At 42.6% G+C, this 22,909-nt stretch overlaps 2 protein-coding genes across 5 annotated transcripts; one reads left to right on the top strand and one right to left on the bottom strand.

The window, feature by feature from the left end:
• Positions 1 to 9,304: 9,304 nt before the first annotated feature.
• LOC109769523 (uncharacterized) lies at positions 9,305 to 12,278 on the top strand. 4 transcript variants are annotated; one of them, XM_020328257.4, is made up of 5 exons: positions 9,305 to 9,661; positions 9,747 to 10,026; positions 10,105 to 11,037; positions 11,333 to 11,482; positions 11,635 to 12,278. In XM_020328257.4, exons 2-5 carry the CDS (start codon positions 9,961 to 9,963, stop codon positions 12,034 to 12,036), a joined length of 1,551 nt encoding a protein of 516 aa, XP_020183846.1. In that variant the 5' UTR covers positions 9,305 to 9,661; positions 9,747 to 9,960; the 3' UTR covers positions 12,037 to 12,278. The 4 variants fall into 4 exon arrangements, with proteins under 4 accessions (XP_020183846.1, XP_040256108.1, XP_040256107.1 ...); XM_040400174.3 differs by having other exon boundaries at positions 9,309 to 9,661; positions 9,747 to 10,011; XM_040400173.3 differs by having other exon boundaries at positions 9,309 to 9,661; positions 10,108 to 11,037.
• A 3,283-nt stretch (positions 12,279 to 15,561) lies between these two features.
• Positions 15,562 to 19,166, bottom strand: LOC109769522 (acyl-CoA-binding domain-containing protein 4). The gene is made up of 6 exons (XM_020328256.4): positions 18,639 to 19,166; positions 17,120 to 17,219; positions 16,909 to 17,012; positions 16,530 to 16,621; positions 16,357 to 16,454; positions 15,562 to 16,027 (listed from the first exon to the last, which is right to left on the bottom strand). The coding sequence occupies exons 1-6, from the start codon at positions 19,043 to 19,045 to the stop codon at positions 15,860 to 15,862; spliced, it is 969 nt and encodes a 322-aa protein (XP_020183845.1). The 5' UTR covers positions 19,046 to 19,166; the 3' UTR covers positions 15,562 to 15,859.
• Between the last annotated feature and the right edge of the window lie 3,743 nt (positions 19,167 to 22,909).

Raw genomic sequence — 22,909 nt, 5'->3', positions numbered from 1 at the left:
CCAGTTTGTACACGAGGTGCGTCCAGTTTTCGCCGTGACACTCTCTACTCTTTTGCACATGCTATGTGGGCGAAATGATGATACCATGCTAAGTTCCAACATTTTCAGAGTTCATTTTGTAGTGATTTTCAATTTCACCGTCATTTAGCTCCCTAAACAAATCGGTAACTGACTGAAAAACAGCAAATGATGTCAGAACGTGTTGGAAATTGATGACGTCGCTTTGAATGATGCATACTGAACGCAAAAATAGGCTGGAGTTCAAATAAGTTTAAAAAACGTTGAAGTGCCCGTGTAACAGATGAGTTCTCGTCCGAAACCCTGATACTCCGAAAGACATTGTCCAGTTTGTACACGAGGTGCGTCCAGTATTCGCCGTGACCCTCTCTACTCTTTTGCACATGCCATGCGGGCGAAATGATGATACCATGCCAAGTTCCAACATTTTCAGAGTTCATTTTGTAGTGATTTTCAATTTCACCGTCATTTAGCTCCCTAAACAAATCGGTAAATGACTGAAAAACAGCAAATGATGTCAGAACGTGTTGGAAATTGATGACGTCGCTTTGAATGATGCATACTGAACGCAAAAATAGGCTGGAGTTCAAATAAGTGTAAAAAAGATTGCAGCGCCCGTGTAACAGATGAGTTCGCGTCCGAAACCCTGATACTCCGAAAGAGATTGTCCAGTTTGTACACGAGGTGCGTCCAGTTTTCGCCGTGACCCTCTCTACTCTTTTGCACATGCTATGCGGGCGAAATGTTGATACCATGCCAAGTTCCAACATTTTCAGAGTTCATTTTGTAGTGATTTTCAATTTCACCGTCATTTAGCTCCCTTAACAAATCGGTAATGACTGAAAACAGCAAATGATGTCAGAACGTGTTGGAAATTGATGACGTCGCTTTGAATGATGCATACTGAACGCAAAAATAGGCTAGAGTTCAAATAAGTTTAAAAAACGTTGAAGTGCCCGTGTAACAGATGAGTTCTCGTCCGAAACCCTGATACTCCGAAAGACATTGTCCAGTTTGTACACGAGGTGCGTCCAGTATTCGCCGTGACCCTCTCTACTCTTTTGCACATGCCATGCGGGCGAAATGATGATACCATGCCAAGTTCCAACATTTTCAGAGTTCATTTTGTAGTGATTTTCAATTTCACCGTCATTTAGCTCCCTAAACAAATCGGTAAATGACTGAAAAACAGCAAATGATGTCAGAACGTGTTGGAAATTGATGACGTTGCTTTGAAAGATGCATACTGAATGCAAAAATAGGCTGGAGTTCAAATAAGTTTAAAAAACATTGAAGTGCCCGTGTAACAGATGAGTTCTCGTCCGAAACCCTGATACTCCGAAAGAGATTGTCCAGTTTGTACACGAGGTGCGTCCAGTTTTCGCCGTGACCCTCTCTACTCTTTTGCACATGCTATGCGGGCGAAATGATGATACCATGCCAAGTTCCAACATTTTCAGAGTTCATTTTGTAGTGATTTTCAATTTCACCGTCATTTAGCTCCCTAAACAAATCGGTAAATGACTGAAAAACAGCAAATGATGTCAGAACGTGTTGGAAATTGATGACGTCGCTTTGAAAGATGCATACTGAACGCTAAAATAGGCTGGAGTTCAAATAAGTTTAAAAAACATTGAAGTGCCCGTGTAACAGATGAGTTCTCGTCCGAAACCCTGATACTCCGAAAGAGATTGTCTAGTTTGTACACGAGGTGCATCCAATTTTCGCCGTGACCCTCTCTACTCTTTTGCACATGCTATGCGGGCGAAATGATGATACCATGCCAAGTTCCAACATTTTCAGAGTTCATTTTGTAGTGATTTTCAATTTCACCGTCATTTAGCTCCCTAAACAAATCGGTAAATGACTGAAAAACAGCAAATGATGTCAGAACGTGTTGGAAATTGATGACGTCGCTTTGAATGATGCATACTGAACGCAAAAATAGGCTAGAGTTCAAATAAGTTTAAAAAACATTGAAGTGCCCGTGTAACAGACGAGTTCTCGTCCAAAACCCTGATACTCCGAAAGAGATTGTCCAGTTTGTACACGAGGTGCGGCCAGTTTTCGCCGTGACCCTCTCTACTGTTTTGCACATGCTATGCGGGCGAAATGATGATACCATGCCAAGTTCCAACATTTTCAGAGTTCATTTTGTAGTGATTTTCAATTTCACCGTCATTTAGCTCCCTAAACAAATCGGTAAATGACTGAAAAACAGCAAATGATGTCAGAACGTGTTGGAAATTGATGACGTCGCTTTGAATGATGCATACTGAACGCAAAAATAGGCTGGAGTTCAAATAAGTTTAAAAAACATTGAAGTGCCCGTGTAACAGATGAGTTCTCGTCCGAAACCCTGATACTCCGAAAGAGATTGTCCAGTTTGTACACGAGGTGCGTCCAGTTTTCGCCGTGACCCTCTCTACTCTTTTGCACATGCTATGCGGGCGAAATGATGATACCATGCCAAGTTCCAACATTTTCAGAGTTCATTTTGTAGTGATTTTCAATTTCACCGTCATTTAGCTCTCTAAACAAATCGGTAAATGGCTGAAAAACAACAAATTATGTCAGAACGTGTTGGAAATTGATGACGTCGCTTTGAAAGATGCATACTGAACGCAAAAATAGGCTGGAGTTCAAATAAGTTTAAAAAACATTGAAGTGCCCGTGTAACAGATGAGTTCTAGTCCGAAACCCTGATACTCCGAAAAAGATTGTCCAGTTTGTACACGAGGTGCGTCCAGTTTTCGCCGTGACCCTCTCTACTCTTTTGCACATGCTATGAGGGCAAAATGATGATACCATGCCAGGTTCCAACATTTTCAGAGTTCATTTTGTAGTGATTTTCAATTTCACCGTCATTTTGCTCCCTAAACAAATCGGTAACTGAATGAAAAACAGCAAATGATGTCAGAACGTGTTGGAAATTGATGACGTCGATTTGAATGATGCATACTGAACGCAAAAATAGGCTGGAGTTGAAATAAGTTTAAAAAACATTGAAGCGCCTGTGTAACAGATGAGTTCTCGTCCGAAACCCTGATACTCCGAAAGAGATTGTCCAGTTTGTACACGAGGTGCGTCCAGTTTTCGCCGTGACCCTCTCTACTGTTTTGCACATGCTATGCGGGCGAAATGATGATACCATGCCAAGTTCCAACATTTTCAGAGTTTATTTTGTAGTGATTTTCAATTTCACCGTCTTTTAGTTCTCTAAACAAATCGGTAAATGACTGAAAAACAGCAAATGATGTCAGAACGTGTTGGAAATTGATGACGTCGCTTTGAATGATGCATACTGAATGCAGAAATATAGGCTGGAGTACAAATGACTGAAAAACAGCAAATGATGTCAGAACGTGTTGGAAATTGATGACGTCGCTTGGAATGGTGTGTACAGAACGCAAAAAAGTCTGGAGTTGTAATAAGTTTAAAAAAATGAAGTGCCCATGTAATAGATGAGTTCTCGTCAGAAACCCTGATACTTCGAAAGAGATTGTCCAGTTTGTACACGAAGTGCGTCCAGTTTTTGCCGTAACACAAGAAGTCCGGAGTTGTAATAAGTTATTAAAGATAAAAAAGAGGCACAATGCTCGTTAATTAGCTTCAAGCCTTTGGAATAGTGCAAACTGCACTGTACATAGCTCCGTGCAGTCTACACTATTTCTCAAGGCTTAAAGCTAAGCAACGTGCAGATGAGCATTGCGCCTCTCCTTCATCGTCTCTGCACCCAGGGCTTGTAAACCGCTCCTAGTGCCTCTCTCTTCGCGAGGTGGGACTAAAAAACAGCTTACTAAGAAACTATAGTACCGGTTCATGGCACGAACCGGTACTAAAGGTGCCCGTGGGGCCCCAGCCTGACCACAGCCTGACGCAGCATCATTAGTACCGGTTCGTGACACGAACCAGTACAAAAGGTTGCTCACGAACCGGTACTAATGATCTCCGCCCGCCTAGCCATTGGAACCGGCACTAATGGACACACATTAGTGCCAGCTCAAAATCAAACCGGCACTAATGTGCTTCACATTTGACCCTTTTTCTACTAGTGCCGCCCCATAAGTACAAGCATGAGTCTTTCAGACCCAGAAGTACTATTATGACTCGTTTGAATCCACATGTATCATTTCAAGCTGTTTGGGCCATATGTACCACTCTGAGTCATCTGAGCCCGTAAATACCATAAGTACCATTATATGAGTTGTTTATCCCGACATGTACTGTTCTGAGTCATCTGGACCCAGAAGTACCAACACATGTATTTGGGGCCTATAAGTACCAATATGAGTTGTTTTGCCCCACATGCACCACTCCAAGTCATCTGGAGCCAAAAGTACCAATAAGTGTAATTTGAGCCTAGAAGTACAGCTCCGAGTTAGCCGAATCCAACAGTTGGAGTCGTTTGGCCCCACGGGTACCACTTCTAAGTCATGTGGACCCAAAAGTACTAGTATGAGTCATTTGGTTTCAGAAGTACCACCTTGAGTCATCATAACCCAAAAGTACCAATATGAGTCTTCTGTCCCCACAAGTACTACTCCAAGTTATTCGGACCCATAAGTACTAGCATGAGTCTTCCAGACCTACTTGTACCACTCGAGTTATCCGGGCCTATAGGTACCTCTTTGAATTGTCTGGATGAGATATATACACCAAAAATGATGTTTCTTCAAACTTGTAAATACCTTTTACAAAAAATTTAAAAAAATTTAGGGCTGCCTTGTGGGTTCAGAAAGATAAAATGGCGTACGTGTCATTAGCCCTTTCTTTAGAAAACAGCCTTTTCTAGGTGCGTCCCTTGCGGCTTCATCTAAAAGTAAAAAAAAACTGGTTTGAGAATTTCACTTTTACACTGCACGTTCTTAGACTCATGCAACATTAGATTTATTTAGCGCGCAGAAAAAAAATAGTTTTATTTTCTCTCCCAAATAAATCCCGGCTATAAACGAACGAGACCCACCAACATGGCCCACACCACGCTGCAGAAAAATCGGATCTATACGAAACAGATCGCCCGATTTTCTTTTTTTGGGACAGTATCCCCTAATTCTGTACCGAAAAAGTCCAAGACGTCCATATCTCATCCATAGTCCTACCGAAAAAATCGGATCTGCTAAACAAATCGAGCAATGGACTGCGTGTGCGTTCAAAAAGTCAAAATTACTCCTCGACGCCCTTCGGGAAATGACTTCGTTGCCCTTACGTGCGGACGGTCAGATTTGTATGGTACTCCGGGGTGTGGTTTTGGAGTACCAGGGTACCGTAAAAGAGCTCTTATTAAATTGTCTCGGTTTATGTTCAATTGCTCACATCCTCTCCATTTGTGATCTATTAATGGGTTTAAAACTGATCTTATTAGGTGGAAGCTGATTCACTTATGTCAGTAATGTTTGCAAATTTTAGTCTTGGGGGGAATTAGAGGATCGAGTAGGCTTGCCCTTGAATCCAACTATTTTTTCGATTTTAGTGCCCACGAAAGTATCACAAGAATGTAGCTGCAAGCTGAAGAAGGTATGTCAACTATACTTTAGATGAGCACGAACACAAATCTGTTCCTATAATGTTGCCATCTTGCTTTATGCAAAATGAACTAGTGTACTTTGTAAAATTGAAATTTGTCCAATGGTTGTTGAATACAAAATTTTGATTAAAGGCTTTCTGTTGTCTTTCTCTCCTTTGAGCAATAATGAAGATGCTTCTATGCAATTATTTGAGTTGATTCATCATGGCTTATTTTTTTATTGTCATATGCAGTACAGAATATCAAACAAATACATTTACTGCCTCCAATACATAAATATATTTTGGAAGTGCATTAATATATTATATGTGAGTGTGTATCCTACATTCTATAGAAAAAACAGTTGCACAAATGCAATGAGTAAAAGCCTAGAAAATTTCCATTCTGCCCTGCTAACTTTTTAGCACTTATGTGGAATTCAGAATGTAGACATTGTTTTCTTGTAGTGTAACCAAAGTCTATGGACATGTCAAAGGGTCTTGCTGCATATGGTCATGGTTGCATTCCGTGGAAGGAGCAAATGGTGAGCTGAAAGCAGAATCATAGGAGATGCTGCACAATATGAGGAATGACAGTAAAGGCTTGAACTGCGATGAAGGTGATGCCTGATCTGACCATTAGTATATTCTCATCAAGGCAACTTGTAATTCTGCTATGACATGGTTTTTCTATTGTGAGGGGTGTCTCTCATGAAGAATGTGATTTCTGCATGATACAATGTTGTTAGAACGCGAAGATTCAATGCAAGGACTGACTTTAAGAAGGATGTAGTAACAGGTAAACCATGATGAATATTTTAACTTTTCGTTCAGCACATACATATGTTGAGTTCTTCTTGTGTTTAGATTTTAGAAGTAAGAGGTGCAGCATGCTGGACGTCCTTGCGGGAGTAGTCGAGGAGTGGATCTACCTAGCGATTTGGATGTACAGAGTTTATGGCACAGAGACCTTTTTTGTACTGACTATTGAGTTTTCTCCTTTATATTTTGAACTCTTTTGTTTTGTTCTATACTCTCGATTCCAAATTTTCAAGGTTTCTTGTTCTTCCAGGATTTCAGAGAATATGGACCACCGTATGGCCGAAGAAGATGCCACTCTTGACTATCGTTGTCCTTGGTGTGTCCTGCTATTTTCCTGGCCTGTAATCTGTGCACTGCCGAGACCTCGGTCTGACCACTGTAGGGCATGCCTTTTGATCAATTGTTCGCAGTCGTTGGAATATTTTTCTCCATGCCCGTTTTGTCGATCAAATATCTAATTTTTATCTAGCTAGGAGTTCTGATGAATTTACTCTTCCACATTGTGCATTCTAAGGGCAGAAATTCATGGTAGTTCTCCGAAGCTGCTTGGCAAGAAAAAGGTTATCTGGTGATTGCACTTCTCAACTGACCAGTTATGAGATTTTTGTGCAGCATGTTTTGTTGAATCACATAATGCAGGCAATAGTCATTTATTAGAGAACATGTTTCCTGAAGGACGAGAAAGTAAATTGAATGTGTGTATTATTTTTATTCCTTGTTCAAAAGGTTTAGCCGTAAAATACAATTTGTTCAAGGTGGGGCACAATAAATTGGATGGTATTGCATTGAATTTAATTCAGTTTAGAGAACAATGTTTAGTGGCATACTTTTATTATTTTTTCATTTGCTTTGCACAAGATTACTAATTAAAGAACTCCTTTCGTTCAGAATTATAAGATGTTCTAACGTTTTTCTGATTCGGATGTATATACACGCATTTTAATTTGCTTGCTCACTCATTCGGTATGTATGTAGTCCATATTGAAATATCTTATAATGGTGACGGAGGGTTTACTATAATGGCATGTGCGCCAGATAGAGTCGCCTCCGCCGGTCCGATGTGTCTGCCGAGAAGATGGGTTCCAGCATGGCTGATGTGTTGTGAGCAAAATCCTGGGCATGCCCGACTATCCTCCTTTAGGGTGCCTTGATTTTTGGCCAGTTTGGTCTGTTAGGTCAGTCTACTTCTTTAATCTTTTGCTTGGACTTCCTTTTTTGATCAGTTTGGTCGACTCATCTAATCTTTGTACTGTTTTTTAATGTTAGTTCTTACCGACATAATTTTTGACGTCTTGCGAACAAAGGATCAACCGAATGGAGCAACGGTCAGAAGAAAGAGATCAATTTCTCAATTGCAAGGCTTGCCCATGGTAAGAAATATCAAATTGGAATCAAGTAACAATACTCTATTGTCCATATCAAAGACCAATGAATTGCATTTTGTTTTTTTATCGTTGTACAAGAGTATTTGCTTCTCTTAAAAATAATGTAAGTTGCTAGCTTCATGTTTGGCTCATCGATTCTTTTAATTGTGTAGTATGTTGTTAATTTTTTGTTGTTTAATATATGTTTTTGTCATAACATCAGCCTTCCATTAGTCTAATTGATGTTTGGACTAAAATACAAAATTGAGGGCATGCACTTAGATTTATTTGGTATCAAAATATTCAGAAGACATGGATCCATCACCTGCTGCTTGTTCATTCACTTGCTCATGAACTCGCTGCTTCGCCAGAAGGAACTAGAAGATAAGGATCCATCAGGGAAGAGTAGAGGAAGACCATCGAAAGGAGGATGCATAAGGTAGTGGCAGCATCACGTAGCCTTCTAATCCAACATTGTTCATAAGAAGATTATTGTTGCAAGAGCATAAAAAGCTGGTGTTCGAAGTTCCAGCGAGTGACTTTTCCAGCAAGAATCTAACAAGAGTGAACTAGCTTGTGTCAACACATACATGCCATGATAAATCATGTGCATTGTTCCTCCATTGGTTATTTTAAAAGTTTATTTTGCAGTTGTAAACTCGGCATGGTCTTTTCTCACCTCTTCTACATAAGAATTGCTACAAGTAAATTGATTTCACTGGTAATATTTATGTCTCCATTGCATATTGGCTCTGCCTTCTTGGCTCGGGGGATCTGTGGTTCAAGAGACATTAGATTTGCCTTCTTGGCTCGGGGGGCGTCATAGTCGGCGTACGCCACCTCCCCCTTATGGCAGTGGTGGATCAGCACAAACACGGGGGAGGGGATTAGGGCGGAGAGCGGGGTGGTTGGCGGGGCGAAGAACATAGGGCGCCATGACCGGTGAGGTGGGCGCCATCTGGTATTAAAGGGTAAAGAACATAGGGCACCATGTCGAAGGTCAGGTGGCCATCATCCGGTTTTAAAGGGTGAAGAACATAGGGTGCCATGGAGAAGGTGAGGTGGGCGTCATCCAGTTTTGAAGGGTGAAGAACATAGGGTGCCATGGAGAAGGTGAGGTGGGCGTCATCTGGTTTTATAGAACAGGGCTCCAGCTAGAAATGTTCGGCTATGACAAAAATCAAGTGGGAAGGAGAGGTTGTGGCAGGAAAAGGGAAGGGTGTATCATCGGGTGGGGTTTTTGTGTTAGGCCCACGTGTTTGAGATAACATGGTGAATAGTTTGGACAACAACCTTTTTCCTCCACATATGGGCTGGATTTAGGGAGATTGAACCGTTAGATGGTTGAATTTTGGGTAGCCTGTTGTTGAGCGTCCGTTTGATGCCCGAAAACACGCCCAGACGTATGAGGACAACTCTAATCATTTGTTTAATTCATTTATATGTATCGTAGCCCGTAGCAACGCACGAACGTTCTACTAGCAGAGATTGTTTCTCGTCACACATGTGGTAAGCAATTCAAACAAATCCAAAAGAGATTTGTTTCTCGTTTTAATCTGAAGAGATCTAAGGGTGCATCAGTGCATGTACGAGGAATTGTGGGGCAGGCAACACGACCGATTGGGGGCTGCAATCGATCGACCGAGGCCTTTTATTTCTTCCGTCCCTTCCCTTGCCTCATTTTTCTCTTCCCTCTTCCTCTTCCCCTGCTCTGGCTCTGGTATTCCCCCCGACGCGACGCCGCGGATCTAATTACAGCCGCCGCCGTGGCCGTGCCATACCTTAGCCTCAATCCAACCTCTCGGGGGCGCGGGCCGCCGCCGCCGCCCCAGTCCGGCCTCCGTCATCACTGCCGCCATCGCCGTTCCCCTTCTTCCTCAGCCGCCGGGACATCCAGCTGCCCCGTCCAGTGTTTGGCCGTTGGGTCTCCTTCCATACTTCCTTCCTCTGAGGTACGAGCACCTAGATTGTTTCTTCTCATGCACAGCTGCTTCAGTACTCTTTGTTGTTGGACTTAAATCAAATCTATCCCACTAGGTCGGACATACATCTAGATCTGCCGCCCCTGTATTTGTATGTATTACCATGGAGACTGTACATAGTACATGAATCATGGCGGTGGCACGACGGCTACTGCTTGCACGGTTCCATCTCGGAGTAACCAGACCCCCTCCGGATTCCTCTTCGTGTTCTATTCGGACCTCCCCTGCCCTTCCTTTTTTCAATAAAGAAAAGACGACAGCTTTGCCTCATGGCGTACTCTGTTCCGACCTTATTATTATCGTCCATGGAGCAGAATAATGTGCGCCACCGCTGCGTAAGCTCTTTCTAGCTTCTCTTCTTTTTGGGGTTCAATTCAAATTAACTAATCATGGATGATCTCGTCTTGTCGCAGAAGCCACAAGAGGAAGATAGGCTGGGCGCCCTGACTGATGACATCCTGCTCTCCATCTTGGGGAGTGTGGACCTTGCGACGGCCGCAAGGACCAGCGCCCTGTCGACGCGCTGGAGGAGCCTGCCATGGCTGCTCCCTGAGCTTAACCTCCATGTCAGGGATTTCCTGCCCGTGCCATGCCCAGATTACCCTCTTGCTGCTGCTCTACGGATTTTTTTTTATTCTAAAATACCAGCGCAACACATAAATCAAGCAATGGCGTCTCTGACCAGAGCTGCTAGGAGTTTCTTGCGCACCAAACACAGCAGAACCGTCACAAAAATGTCCCTTGAGATCTACCTCGTTGGCAACTATTCGCATGATATTGGCCCGCTGGTCCGTGACGCCATCGACAATGGCACGGTAAGAGAGCTGGACCTCACCATTGCCGACGACAAGGATTTCAGGTGCAAACGTGCAGATATGCTGCAGAAAGCACGGGTCGTGGACGGGTTCTTCAGCACGTATCCTAATGTGCTCCCTTGCCTCACGAGGCTCCACCTCTACAACCTGCGATTCGCCAAGGGGGACATGCTGCACCGCACGCTGTTCGACTGCTGCAAGCAGCTGCAGCACCTCAGCCTGGACCACTGCGACGCCGGCGACGGCTCGGTGTGGCAGATAGACGCGCCGAGTTCGGGGCTCAGGGTTCTTGAGCTCCGCTATTCCTACTTGAAGAGGCTCGAGGTGCTCTGCCTTCCCAAACTAGAGCTGCTCCGTTGGGAGGTCTGGCTGCACAATGAGACCCCCTTGCATTTTGGTTCTGTGCCATGTCTCAAGGAGTTATTCCTCCTATGTGGTGCTGACATCGACCACCCGGGGTTTAGTTTAAGCCAGCTTCTAGATGGTGCCACAGACATCCATACCCTGACCTTAAACTTCCAAGGAGAAAAGGTAATTTCATACTATTTCAGTATATATTGTCTGATGTGCTTCTAATTTCATCAGTACGAATTGTAAAGTTACCACAGATGGATTGTCGTTAATTAGGACCGTAAGTTTGCGCTGTTTTTTTTTGCTGTTTCATGTTTTGATCAAGATATTTGTTTTTTTTAATTTATCTTTGCTAGGAAGCATTTCGTTGATTAGCAAATGAATAGCCTGGTGCGCACGTGATTTCTTTTCTCTATGTGTACAATATCGATCATTACATTTTTTTTTGCTTTTCTTTATTTATCTTTTCACCCAGCTTTGGATCCAGCCTGAAAGCAGGCAACTCCGCGCTGCATTCAGCAAGCTAAAGAAGCTGTCTATTCAAGGCATATATGTTGAGTTTGACCTGTTATGGACAATAAATCTCCTTGAAGCTGCTCCAACCGTTGAGATATTTGGTGTCGAGGTACTAATTTTACCCGTTCCTTTTCTCGATTGTTAGTTGACCATATATAAGCATTTCCTTTCTGGTTCGTGATGTCATTTCATGATAGAACGTAGAAATAGGATTTCCTACGATACTTTATCTAATTATTAGGCCGTGGTTATTGGATACAGGCGTTTGAACATCCATGTTCTGTGCCATTTTGGGTACGCGTTGGCGTTCAAAGAGTGCAGCCTTCATGGAAGACGCCTGGATTCACAAGCTGTAGCAAGTGGCAACTGAGAGAGCTCCACGTTGCTAGCTTTAGTCCATTGGTGGGGCATCATATGTTATTTGTGCGTGAGGTGATGGGTCGAGCGCCAAAGCTGGAGACTGTTCTTTTGAAGGAAAATGAAGAGCCATGCAGGAAGTGCGAGGCAATGGGTGCACTACCTACTCCGATAGGAGGCATGTTTCCAAGGGGCAAAGATGAGCAAGACGCCATAGCCAGGCAACTTAGGGACAAGAGGATCGTCTCGTCGTCCTCGGCGGCGAAGATAGTTTTCAAAAGTATTGCTTCAACAGTGGTATTCTGAATACAAGAACCTGTGTGCATGCCGAATGCAGGTGCAAGTAGTAAAACGAAAATGTAATAGACGCCAAGGCAAGGCTTTTTAGTTGTTTGCTTAAAGGAACAGAACTGGTATGTAATCTTTTTGCTGTTGTGGCAGTGTGTGGGGCGGTCATGACCATCCTATCTTGTATCCTTGATTCTCTATTTCGGATTTTTTGGTGTCAAATGACCTAATCTAGGCTGCCACGTGCTATTTGTGGGGGATTTGTCTGGGTACATTCCTTGGGTGTGCGTAGCTATTGTTTCGTGTGGCTGTTCTATGCCGGTTGGTCGTTCAATGTATCAACTGATAAAGATAGGTCAATGATTTTGAGGCACTCTATAAGAGAGGATTTCTGCTTTTGCTATGGGCAGCAACTAGCAGTCAAAACCCCTACTGTGGTTATTCATATTAATGGGAAGAGAGCAGTGGCCTTACTAGACTCTGGCAGTAGTATATCTTTTCTGAATCAAGACTTTGTAGTTAAAGCTAATTGTAAAAATGTTGCCAGTTAAAACAAGGAAGGTATCAGTGGCTGGAGGGGGCATATTGTTGTCTGCTGCTGTAGTGCCAAATTTGTGAATTTCGGATCTCTAAACTCACCTTATCTCACAACTTCAGAGTGCTTTCCTTGCCTAGTCATGATGTTGTCTTAGGATATGATTGGTTTACTACAGTGAGTCCAGTTTCATTTGATATCCCTGCACAAACATTCAGCTTCACACAATTGGGCAAACATACAGTGTCCACAGCAATGTTCACTAATGCTGCTAGTGTGAAGGAAGTGCCTCCCAAGAAAATGCACAAATTGATGGATAAGGGAGCTGAAGTTTTTTTGTGCCAAGTTCATAATATAATAGTGGATGCTGGTGAAGGTTTCAAAACTCCTCCACAAATTCAGAAACTACTCTTGGAGTATGCAGATTTGTTTGAGGAGCCCAAGGAATTACCTCCTCATAGAGCCCTGAACCACAAGATACCTTTGGTTGCTGGAGCTACACCACCCCATGTCAGACCTTATAGAGTGCCTCAAAATCCTCACGATATGCATTTGTGTCCATGAACCCATTTGTCCCCACATCTCCAACACTCTCCTAATTTTCTTATCTTCTGAGTATTGTTAAGAGGAGCTTCCACCTGTCTAACTAGAATTTGTTGCTGATAAGAAGGTGTGATGCTCTTCTTAGGTTGAAAACCCCCAGTTTTTTTCTGATAAAAGTTGGTACAAGGGACACTAGATTTCTTAGGCACTGCAGTTATTGGAGGATGACAAGGTTCCACATCCTTGGCTAACCAATAAGCATATGTAAGTGTCTGAGGTCGCAATGGCCTGATCTGGAATTTGATACCATCTCTCAAACCATTTACATAGCATCACACAAACCAAGATTCCCCCAACTCTGGATTTTCCTCTTGAACATCAGCCATTAGATCTTCAAAGTTTTTTGTATATTCAGACACAGTGCTATTGAGCTGCTTAATGGAGTTAAATTTTTCTGTTAAATCATAAGAGTCATGTGCAGAGAATCTTTTTGTTATCTCCACACAGAATTCTTTCCATGAAGGTTTCTTCTTCAGCAACCTAGACCTCAACCACACACATCAACTTCATCAACTATGTATAATTGAGCAAGAGAAACTTTATATTCCTCAGGAGCAGCTGACATTTGGAAATATTTGTTGCACTGCCTTATCCATCCCACTGGATCTTCCCCATGAAATCTAGGAAAATCCAACTTAGGGCCCTTGGTCATGGTCTTCATGAATTGGACTTGCATTTCTTGCTCATATGTTTTGGAATAGCCTTGCTAGAGTTGCCTATCTCTGTTTTGCTGATAAAATTGCTGAAATGCAGGAGTATGAGGATTACCCCTTGCAGTTACAGGAGTACCCAAAGCATTAGGTCTGCTAGTTCTAATTGGTGGCAAATTATTTTGCATCTGTAATTCTTCCAACTGTCTAGTTTTCTCTCTTTCAGCCTCTAGTTGTCTTCTAAGTTGTTCTGTTCTATTTGCTGGGTCTGCATTTGCTCTTGTTGCAATGTAGGTGACCTCGGAACCTGTTGAGAGTTGGATGGAACTTCAGTCTCACTTCTCTTGCCAGTTTATTTCACCAAGGATTGAAGCACTGTATTGATTGCAAACAGTTGATTACTTAAATCCAGTACTACCCGTTCCACTCCTCCAACTTGCTGTGATATTTCACCTTGAGTTGAACTGATTGACTGAACTTCATCATGCAATTTCGCCACATCCGACTGAATCTGAACACTGTCTCTCTATAAAACTCAAAAATCGTCACGCATAGAGAGTACCTCCTGGAGATCCGCGTCATCAATTGTCTTCGCGTGCCCCATCACCACGATCAGAAGCAGAGGTCAGGAATTTTACCACTGGTGAACCAGCAACCCTTCCTCAACTTTAGATCCTGTCGCCGCCACGATCCACGCCGCCGTGGTACACCGATCAGCGCATAGACGCGGAATTTTACCATTCGAACGATGTGTTTGAACAACCGCTCTAGCTCGACCGATCTGTACCCGAACAGTCACCGCCGCCGCGCCACCACACCGTCGCCCGCCGCCAACGCCGCCGCCGATCTAGAAGAAGGGTGGGAATAAGGGTGGGAAATGATCGATTAGAGTAAAAAAAATTACCCACCAGAACGCGCCTCCGCTGAGAACCGATGGCCTCTGATACCAATTTGTCAGGAACTAGCGAGATCACAAGAGGAAATCAAAGGAGTTGGAGGCTAAGAATTGGGGAATTTCACCCAGATCTATATTTAATTGTTTAGACTATATAGTCCGTCCGTTCCTAAATATTTGTCTTTTTAGAGATTTCAAATAGACTACCACATACGGATGTATATAGACATATTTTAAAGTGTAGAACTGTAGATTCACTTATTTTGCTTCGTATATAGTCATTTGTTGAAATCTCTAGAAAAACAAATATTTAGGAACGAAGGGAGTATTTTATTGGCCATCCTGGCAATCCAGAGAATTCGAGAGTGCGAATGCCAGCCACAACCCGGCTGTTAAGTAGGTGGAGAACTCCCGGGAAGGGTGTGGAAGTAAACAGTTACGTTAACTCACCACGTTACCTTACAATTGGTATCCTACAGCTAGCGACGCACGGTAAAGTAAGGAGCGATCCCAGTCGTAGATTTCCCTTGTGCTTATCGTCCAGAAACTTTAACAGTTGCATCTTCAGTCCGCTGGGTCTAGCAAACGCCTCCCCCTGCAAGTCCGGCGGGCCGCTCGTCAGGCACCACCAAACCTGGAACGGCATCCAGAAGGAGAAGGCCAAGTGTGGCAGCTGGCCGGCGCAGGGGTCTTCTGTCGATTCGGTGGGGAAGAAGACCAAAAACTGACATGTGGGCCTTTAGTGGTACCAATTTCACAGGATCTCTTGTTCTACCAGAGCTCCCGCAATACCGTAAAATCGTTTTGCAGCATACCTTAATCTGTTTTTGCAGTACCACTTTAAAGGGATCCGCTAGAGATGCTCTTAAGATGTATGCATATTGACAGTATGAGGCCACAAGACCTGAATCCTGATACTGATATGTTTCCTGCCAAACAGTTGGCCTGCAGCACAAACACACTAAAAACCGTATGAAACAGGCAAAATACTACTACAAGATGTCTACCCTGCGCTGAGTTATCTTTTGACATTGTATTCGATGAGGTTGGTAAAACGGCTCATCTGATTCAGCTAATCGAGCACGGTGTGTATAGTTTCTTGGCACTAGTAGTAGTAGTAGCAGGCGTCAACTCTGTATCATCGGGTTCATTGTGCCATCAGTTTGCCGGCTTCATGAACGGCCAGGCCGAGGAGCACAAGTCCTGGGCGGTGTTCCCGTCGCCATCCTTGATCTGGAGATCGGCGTGGTGCTTGACGAGCAGTTCGGCGATGTCCTCCCTCTCGCAGAGGACGGCGTAGTGGAGCGCCGTCTGCCCTTCGTTGTCCTGGATATGGAGAGACAAGGTTTCAGTATCTGAAGGTCTCAAAAGGTTTGCTTCTGCACACTGCAGCTGTACGACACTGATACTAAATTGGATCTAACGTAGATGAACCGGCTGTTTAACCAGTTAGCTGGTTGAATGTTGCAGGCTGACAGCTTGCCGACATGTAACAAACATCAAACATTTTGTCCGTTTGGTACAGCTTGTGATGCAAGCCCACTAAAAATACTTGGTCAGAGTTACCACAAGTTTCTTTCGTTCAAATACACTCACCAAACTGCCCAGAAATTTCCAAATGCAATGGATAAAGGGTACACAACAAATTCAGATACCTGAGCATTCACGTCTGCATTTGAGTTGACAAGAACCTCGACAGCATCTAGATGACCACGGTCCACAGCCCAGTGCAACGGAGTTCTCTCTTCGCTGTCTGACACCAAAATATGACTAAATGAGTCATGCTACATATAAAGAACAGAAAGATGGATGTTCTACAAACACAAACCTCTTATGTTGATTTGTACACCAGCAGCCAGATGCTTTTTAACGTCATCAATTGCTCCTTCCCTTGCAGAAACATGGATGTCACCAAGTTCTCTGCAGGTACAAACAAGTTCATTGTAATCCTAGAAACAATAGTTCATGCAAAGTACTAAAAGGATTATATGAATAAATACAACTTTTTAGCAGCGTGATGGAGACAAACTAGCTGCATACCAAATAATGAATCATCTCACTTTTATATGATATGTTCTATCAGTTAGCAAAAGAAATAAAAAGAAATATACTATACAGCATTAGGTGAACTTGGCTACACACCATCAAGGCGGCATTAATGCACAGGGAGGAGGTGTAAGGTGTGTCCTTGTTGTAGAAAGACTTACGATTCATTTCCTTGATCTTCCTCGTACATTAAACTGCTAAATACAGGTCCCATTGGTCCCTTCGAACCTGATGCAGACATTGTGGTTTCCCCATCTTTCTTTTTCTGGAATCATGTCAAACAGATTATATCAAACAGAGCAAACACTGTGATGTACATTCCTATAAAAATGGTAAAGAATATGTGGCCATAGGTGGAATTATAGAACTTACTGAGCCATCAGACCAGTTAGGGAATATCTCATCAACAATTGTTATGTACTCCTCCATAGCTTCTTCTGTTGGCATAGCACCCAATTTATTCCAAGCATTCCTAGCAAACAAGTGCTCAATCGATAAGGATACTTGGTAAACTGTATTGACTCTCCAAACTGAGAAAAGCACATACACAGGTCTACTGCTAATATATGTTCAATGCAAACAGTAAACGTCTGAGTTCTGGTACCCATATTGGAATATCCAGAGTAACAAAGGGCATCTTCAAAGTGAAAATTCTAAGGCCTACACAACTATTCAGCATTATCACAAGTGACATTCCTGGACATAGGTCATGGATGCTCAGGCAAAATTAGCACCCATAAACTGAACCTAGAGAACCCATAAACTAGCACGAGGAGGCTTGCTTCCTGTGCACCAAACCTACAGAACCAGTGGACCAACTCTCTGACTGTAACAAGAACTACAGCTAGGAAGCTAGCACCAGATGCACTTGGGGATATGCTAGTTATGCACTTCACATCCGGATGGCAATTACCTAGTAATATAAGCTAAGTTACCTAGTAAGTGCTCAACCAATAAGGTACTAGGTAAACTGAATTAACTTTCCAAATTGAGAAGCACAGACAGAGCATAAGCAAAGGGGTCAACTGCTCATATGTATTCAGTGCAAATAGTAGACGTCTGAGTTCTGGTGCTCATATTGGAACACCCAGAGCACCAAAGGCATCTTCAAAGTGAAAATTCTTACCCCTACACAACTATTCGGCATAACCAGAATTCACAAGTAACATTCTTCGATATAGATCATGGATGCTCAGGGGAAAGTAGCACAAACAGACAATGCAAACAACCAATCAATCGGTGAAGCCAATCAAGAACCTAGATACAGTTACCAAATTGAGAAGCACAAGCAGAGCAAAACCGAAAAGGTCTATTGCCAATACATGTTCACTGTGAAATAATAGATGCCTGAGTTCCGATGCTCATATATGAAAATCCAAAGCAGCAAAGGGCATCATCATCAAAGTGAAACTCTTAAAACCTCATAATTATGCAGCCTTGATCACAAATGATATTACTGGATTTAGATCAGTTGCAGTAAATGTAAGTACTTGGATGCTCATGTTAAAGTAAAGTAGCAGGAGCAGGCAATGCTAACACACAATCAATTGGCGAAACCCATCGACAACCTAGAGACAAATCCTGTACACCAAACCTAGAGAACCAGTGGACTGACTCTATGTCTGTACCAAGAAATCAAGCCAGGAAGCTAGCACCAGTTGCATTTGGGGGTGTACTAACTACGAACAATCTCTCCTGGTCGGTCCAACTCAGAAATCACACCACATCCCGTGGGCAGTCCCGTAGCAGCACAAGCTAAATTTAGACATAGATCATATCCAACCCACCTCATAACCCCTATCCCCTAGAAAATATAAGGCTAAACCCAACTGTGGCAGAAGGTGGATCCAGATTCCAAGGAATCGAGCGAGGCAAGGGGGGCGGAATCTACCACTTGGCGCGGGCCTTGAGCTTGAGGGCGGAGGGCTGCGGCGCGGTGCAGGGCCCCTCGGTGGCGATCTTGTAGAGGCCGTAGAGGCGGAGCTGCGCCTCCTCGGGGACGCCGGCGGCGGAGGCGGCGACGAAGGCGGAGGCGGCGCTGAAGTCCTCGTCGAGCTCCGTGCTCTCCACGCCCTCCCAGTCGCCGTCGCTGTCGCTGTCGCCGTCGCCGTCGCCGCCGCCGCCGTCGAGCGCGGGGTCGGCGGCGTCGGGCGAGGGGGCGGGGTCGGGGGCGGAGCGGGTGATGCGGAGGTTGTCCTCCTTGAAGGCGAGGACGACGGAGATGAGCTTGGCGACGAGGAAGGCGAAGATGAGGCCGATGACCGCCGACTGGGCCAGCTCCTGCCAGTCGCCGCCCATGGCCGCCGGCGAGGCGCGAATCTCAGATGCCGCTGGCCGGGGTGAGAGAGCACGAGAGAGACGAGCGCGACGAGGGTTTGGTGCTGGCTCTGTTCAACTTGGTTTTTCCTTGAGTCAATTTGGCTTACGACTTCACGGCAAAGGCAAAAGTAGCACTTAACCCCACACAACCGTATTCGCATGGAATTAAGGTAATCAGGTACGCCGAGCTTGATTAGAAAAACAGTTTTGCTAAATCTAAGTCGACTCGGACTTCATTATCCCTCTGTACAATAACAGCATTTTTAACACTATACTATGTCAAAAAACGCTTTTATATTATGTGATGGGAGTATGTCACTTGACTCTCAGTTGACTGAGACTTAATCACACCCTTAGAGAAAAATCACCATTCCACCAACCCTACTCCCTACTAAAAAACAGTTAGAAAAATCTGTAAAACATAACCTATTATCTTCTCAAAAGAATCTTAACCACTATCAGTATCATGGTATCCTAGCAGTTTTAACCAGCGAATCGTAGTTCCCAACCTATATGCCCCAAATGGCACCGTGAGGTTGGGGGTGCTAATTTCATTTTCATTGTGTTTTATCGTGTGTCGTTGTTTCTTCAGTTGCGAAATAAATTATTTTATAGTGTGTTATATCACCGTCCTTTTATAGTGGCAAACTGGGTTGCGGAATAATTGTTCTCCTCCTTTTGATATGGCAGACTTGCCTCCGGCATTGATCGAGTTGTGGGGTTTGTGTCATGTCGATTTGTGTTGCAGATCGCGTGGTGTGGCCAACCATGGCAGGACTTTCTCTTCAACCTTTTCGGTGCTCATGTCGATTTGGAACCCAGGTCGCCTGTTCTCGTCAACCTTGACATAACTTTTGCACTCAATGTATTTGTGACACGGATCTTAGTGACAATTGATCCTCTCTTTGCCTAGCTTCGGATGATGCCCTGACGCATGTGCAGAGACATGTTTTCTTGTTCCGGCTAATATGGCAGATTCTTTCCGTGGTGAGTTTCATGGACCTTGGGACCTATCTTCAGTCAGTCAGAGTGAAAAATCAAGACTTTTGGTATGCTGCAAATGAAGATGTTTCATGTGTTGCTTGTTTGTTGCGAGACTCTGTGTGGAAATTACTCTACACATGTTTTAGATACTCTTGTAATTCGTTAGATAACCCGTGTTTTGCATGGTTTATCAATCTAATAATGTTGTTATAGTGAAAATAAGGAGTGGTTACGGTGAGCTCATTGTACGTGGTTGAAACAAAGAGTGATGCGAGTGTGTACAACCTTATAACGAATGTTGGCGTATATTGACAAGATGACATAATATTTTTCTAATAAGTTCAACATCTAAAACAAAGAAACACTCGAAGTTAGAAAAAGGGAGAACGGGTAAAAACAAATCCATCAATATAAAGAAAACCGATGGACTTATTTCATTGGGATTTTGTTTTAAGGTAAATACACCAGTAATTATAGAACTTGCATGCGACGATCAGTTTGATGCACAAACTTGCAAAATGCATGTTTCTGGTCATCAAATTTGTATTAGGGTTCATATACGGTCACATTTCATGTACGCGGACATATTTGTTGCCTACATGGCATGCCAACATGGCTAGGGCCAGCAGATTTGCAGAAAAGCCCTTGGCTTTTTTTACGTATTAAGCCACTAAAATAAAAATGATTAAAAAAAAGAACGGATGGTGGGGATTTGAACCGATAAGGCCTTGTACAATGGGAGGTGCTTAGGAGAGGTGCTTAAAGAAATAAACCAGAATTTCCTTAAGCACCGGTGCTTATTTGTACAGGGTAGACGCTTAACTAAGCGTCTCTTCTATAGAAATAGGCACCGGTGCTTCAGAAAAATCCGGTTTATTTTTCTAAGCACCTCCCTAAGCATCTCCCATTGTATAAGGCCTAACCCGCTCCTAGTAGGCTTGTGTGGACAATCAGCACACCAATGATCTTTCTATTTGAATAGCACCAGTACTAATATGTACTATATCATATAAGCATGGACCGAAAAAAAAATCAGAAGAGAATGTAACCCGAAAGAAGGGAGCACACCGTGGCTCGACCATCTGACCTCATGGTCACTTTGACTAAGATTACCACCAGGCTACGACGACACAACATCTCCAGAAGGGATAAACATGTTTCATGTTGTTATTCCTTCTTGTTCTATGGGAGGAAACAAGTTATATTCTTGAGTTTGTGACATTTAAAAAAATACGTGTTAAAAAAAGATACGTGGCATTCAATAAAATGTTTAAACATTGTAAAATATATTTGTGTAATCAAAAAAATGTACGTTGCATTTTACAATGTTCACATATTAAAAAAAACTGTTCACATCATTTTTGTAAATGTTTATACAATGTACATAAATATTTGCATAGTTTAAAAAATGTTTTGTACCATCCAAAATTGTTTAACACGTATTTTAAAAAAGTTTTATTTGATAAAATGTATCATATGTTTAAAAAATATTGAACGTGTATAAAAATGTTTTTAGATGTATATTGGAAAAAACTACATGTCAGAACATATATTTAAAAAAATATGTTGAACATTTTACAAATACATGATTAAATTTTTTTAATATATGTTTTATGCCTATTTTTTCCAGTATACATCTTAAAAGAATTTTAAACACATTTAGATTTTTTAAACATATGATTAACATTTTATCAAATGCAAGTTTTTGAAACTTTTTCTAATTACATTTTAACATTTTTGGATGGTATCAAACATTTTTTAAACTATGCAAACATTTTTGTACATTGCATAAACATTTTTAGAAACATTTTTGGAAATGCGTGAACATTTTAAAAATGCAACATATGTTTTCTTAATTACACAATATGTTTTACAATTTTTATTTTTTTAAATGTAATGTACCTTTTTTGTAACACGTAAACATTTTTTAAATGTCATAAACACAAGAATTAATTTTTTTCTTACATAGAACAACATGAAAAATGTTTATCCCTTCTAACATGTTGTGTTGTACTAGCCTGGTGGTAATCCTAGTTAATGTTGACCACGAGATCACATGGTAGAGCCATGGTTCTATACTTTTTCAGGTTACATTTCTTTTCAAATTTATTTTCGGTCCGTACTTTTATGATGTAGATGTTAGCAGTGATATTCAAAGATGAGTGATCATTGGTCTTGTGGTTGTCCATACCAACCTTCAAGGGGCTGCTCGCTGGTTCGAAACCCCAACATCCATTTATTTTTTATCATTTTTATTTTTGGGGCTTACTACATAACCAAAAAAAGCCAAGGCCTTTTCTGGAAATCTACCGTGTGATAGCGGGCCCTGCCATCACTGATCCATCTTCTTTTACCCTACATTCAGTCAGAAAACCTATCAATCTCACCCTCTTCTATCCTTTTCACCCCTCTCTCGACCAGCCGCCGCCGCCACCTCCGGGCCTCGCCACTCCTCGTCGTTGGGGACCTAGACGGTCATCGCCACACCGCCAATGATAGCAAGTTCTATCCCTCCCTTCTCTCCTCTCCTACCCTCACCTCACGCCTCCTTCATCAGTGGACGCCATGGAATCCATGGATTGGGTTTCTTTGTGTTGAATTTTAGTAGGGTTTCTCCCATGGATTGCTTTGTGTAGTAGTGTAGAATCCATTGGTTGCTTTGTTTAGAAATTTTAGTAGTCTAGAATCCACACTTAGTAGAAATTTAGTAGTGTAGAATCCATACTTAATTAGTATAATCCGATTTAGTAGTGTCGAATCCATGGATTGCTTTGTGTAGAATACAATGTTAGTTCCATGGATTGCTTTTGTGTAGAAATTTTAGTAGTGTAGAATCCAATCGGTATTGTGTAGAATCCG

This window comes from Aegilops tauschii, chromosome 2 (assembly GCF_002575655.3).
Source record: "Aegilops tauschii subsp. strangulata cultivar AL8/78 chromosome 2, Aet v6.0, whole genome shotgun sequence".
In the NCBI taxonomy this organism is placed as follows: domain Eukaryota; kingdom Viridiplantae; phylum Streptophyta; class Magnoliopsida; order Poales; family Poaceae; genus Aegilops; species Aegilops tauschii.
Note: the sequence above shows the minus strand (reverse complement) of the source record. Positions and strands in the feature narration are given on the sequence as shown.

Bases quoted from the DNA above. Each gene is read 5' to 3' on its own strand.
- LOC109769523 (XM_020328257.4), top strand. From the start codon at position 9,961: ATGGCGTACTCTGTTCCGACCTTATTATTATCGTCCATGGAGCAGAAT. The intron at 10,027-10,104 runs GTAAGCTCTTTC...GTCTTGTCGCAG, and splicing joins ATAATGTGCGCCACCGCTGC to AAGCCACAAGAGGAAGATAG. The intron at 11,483-11,634 runs GTACTAATTTTA...TATTGGATACAG, and splicing joins TTGAGATATTTGGTGTCGAG to GCGTTTGAACATCCATGTTC.
- LOC109769522 (XM_020328256.4), bottom strand. From the start codon at position 19,045: ATGGGCGGCGACTGGCAGGAGCTGGCCCAGTCGGCGGTCATCGGCCTC. The intron at 17,220-18,638 runs GTAGATTCCGCC...CTTGTTTGCTAG, and splicing joins CTCAAGGCCCGCGCCAAGTG to GAATGCTTGGAATAAATTGG. The intron at 16,455-16,529 runs GTTTGTGTTTGT...TTTTGGTGTCAG, and splicing joins TGTACAAATCAACATAAGAG to ACAGCGAAGAGAGAACTCCG.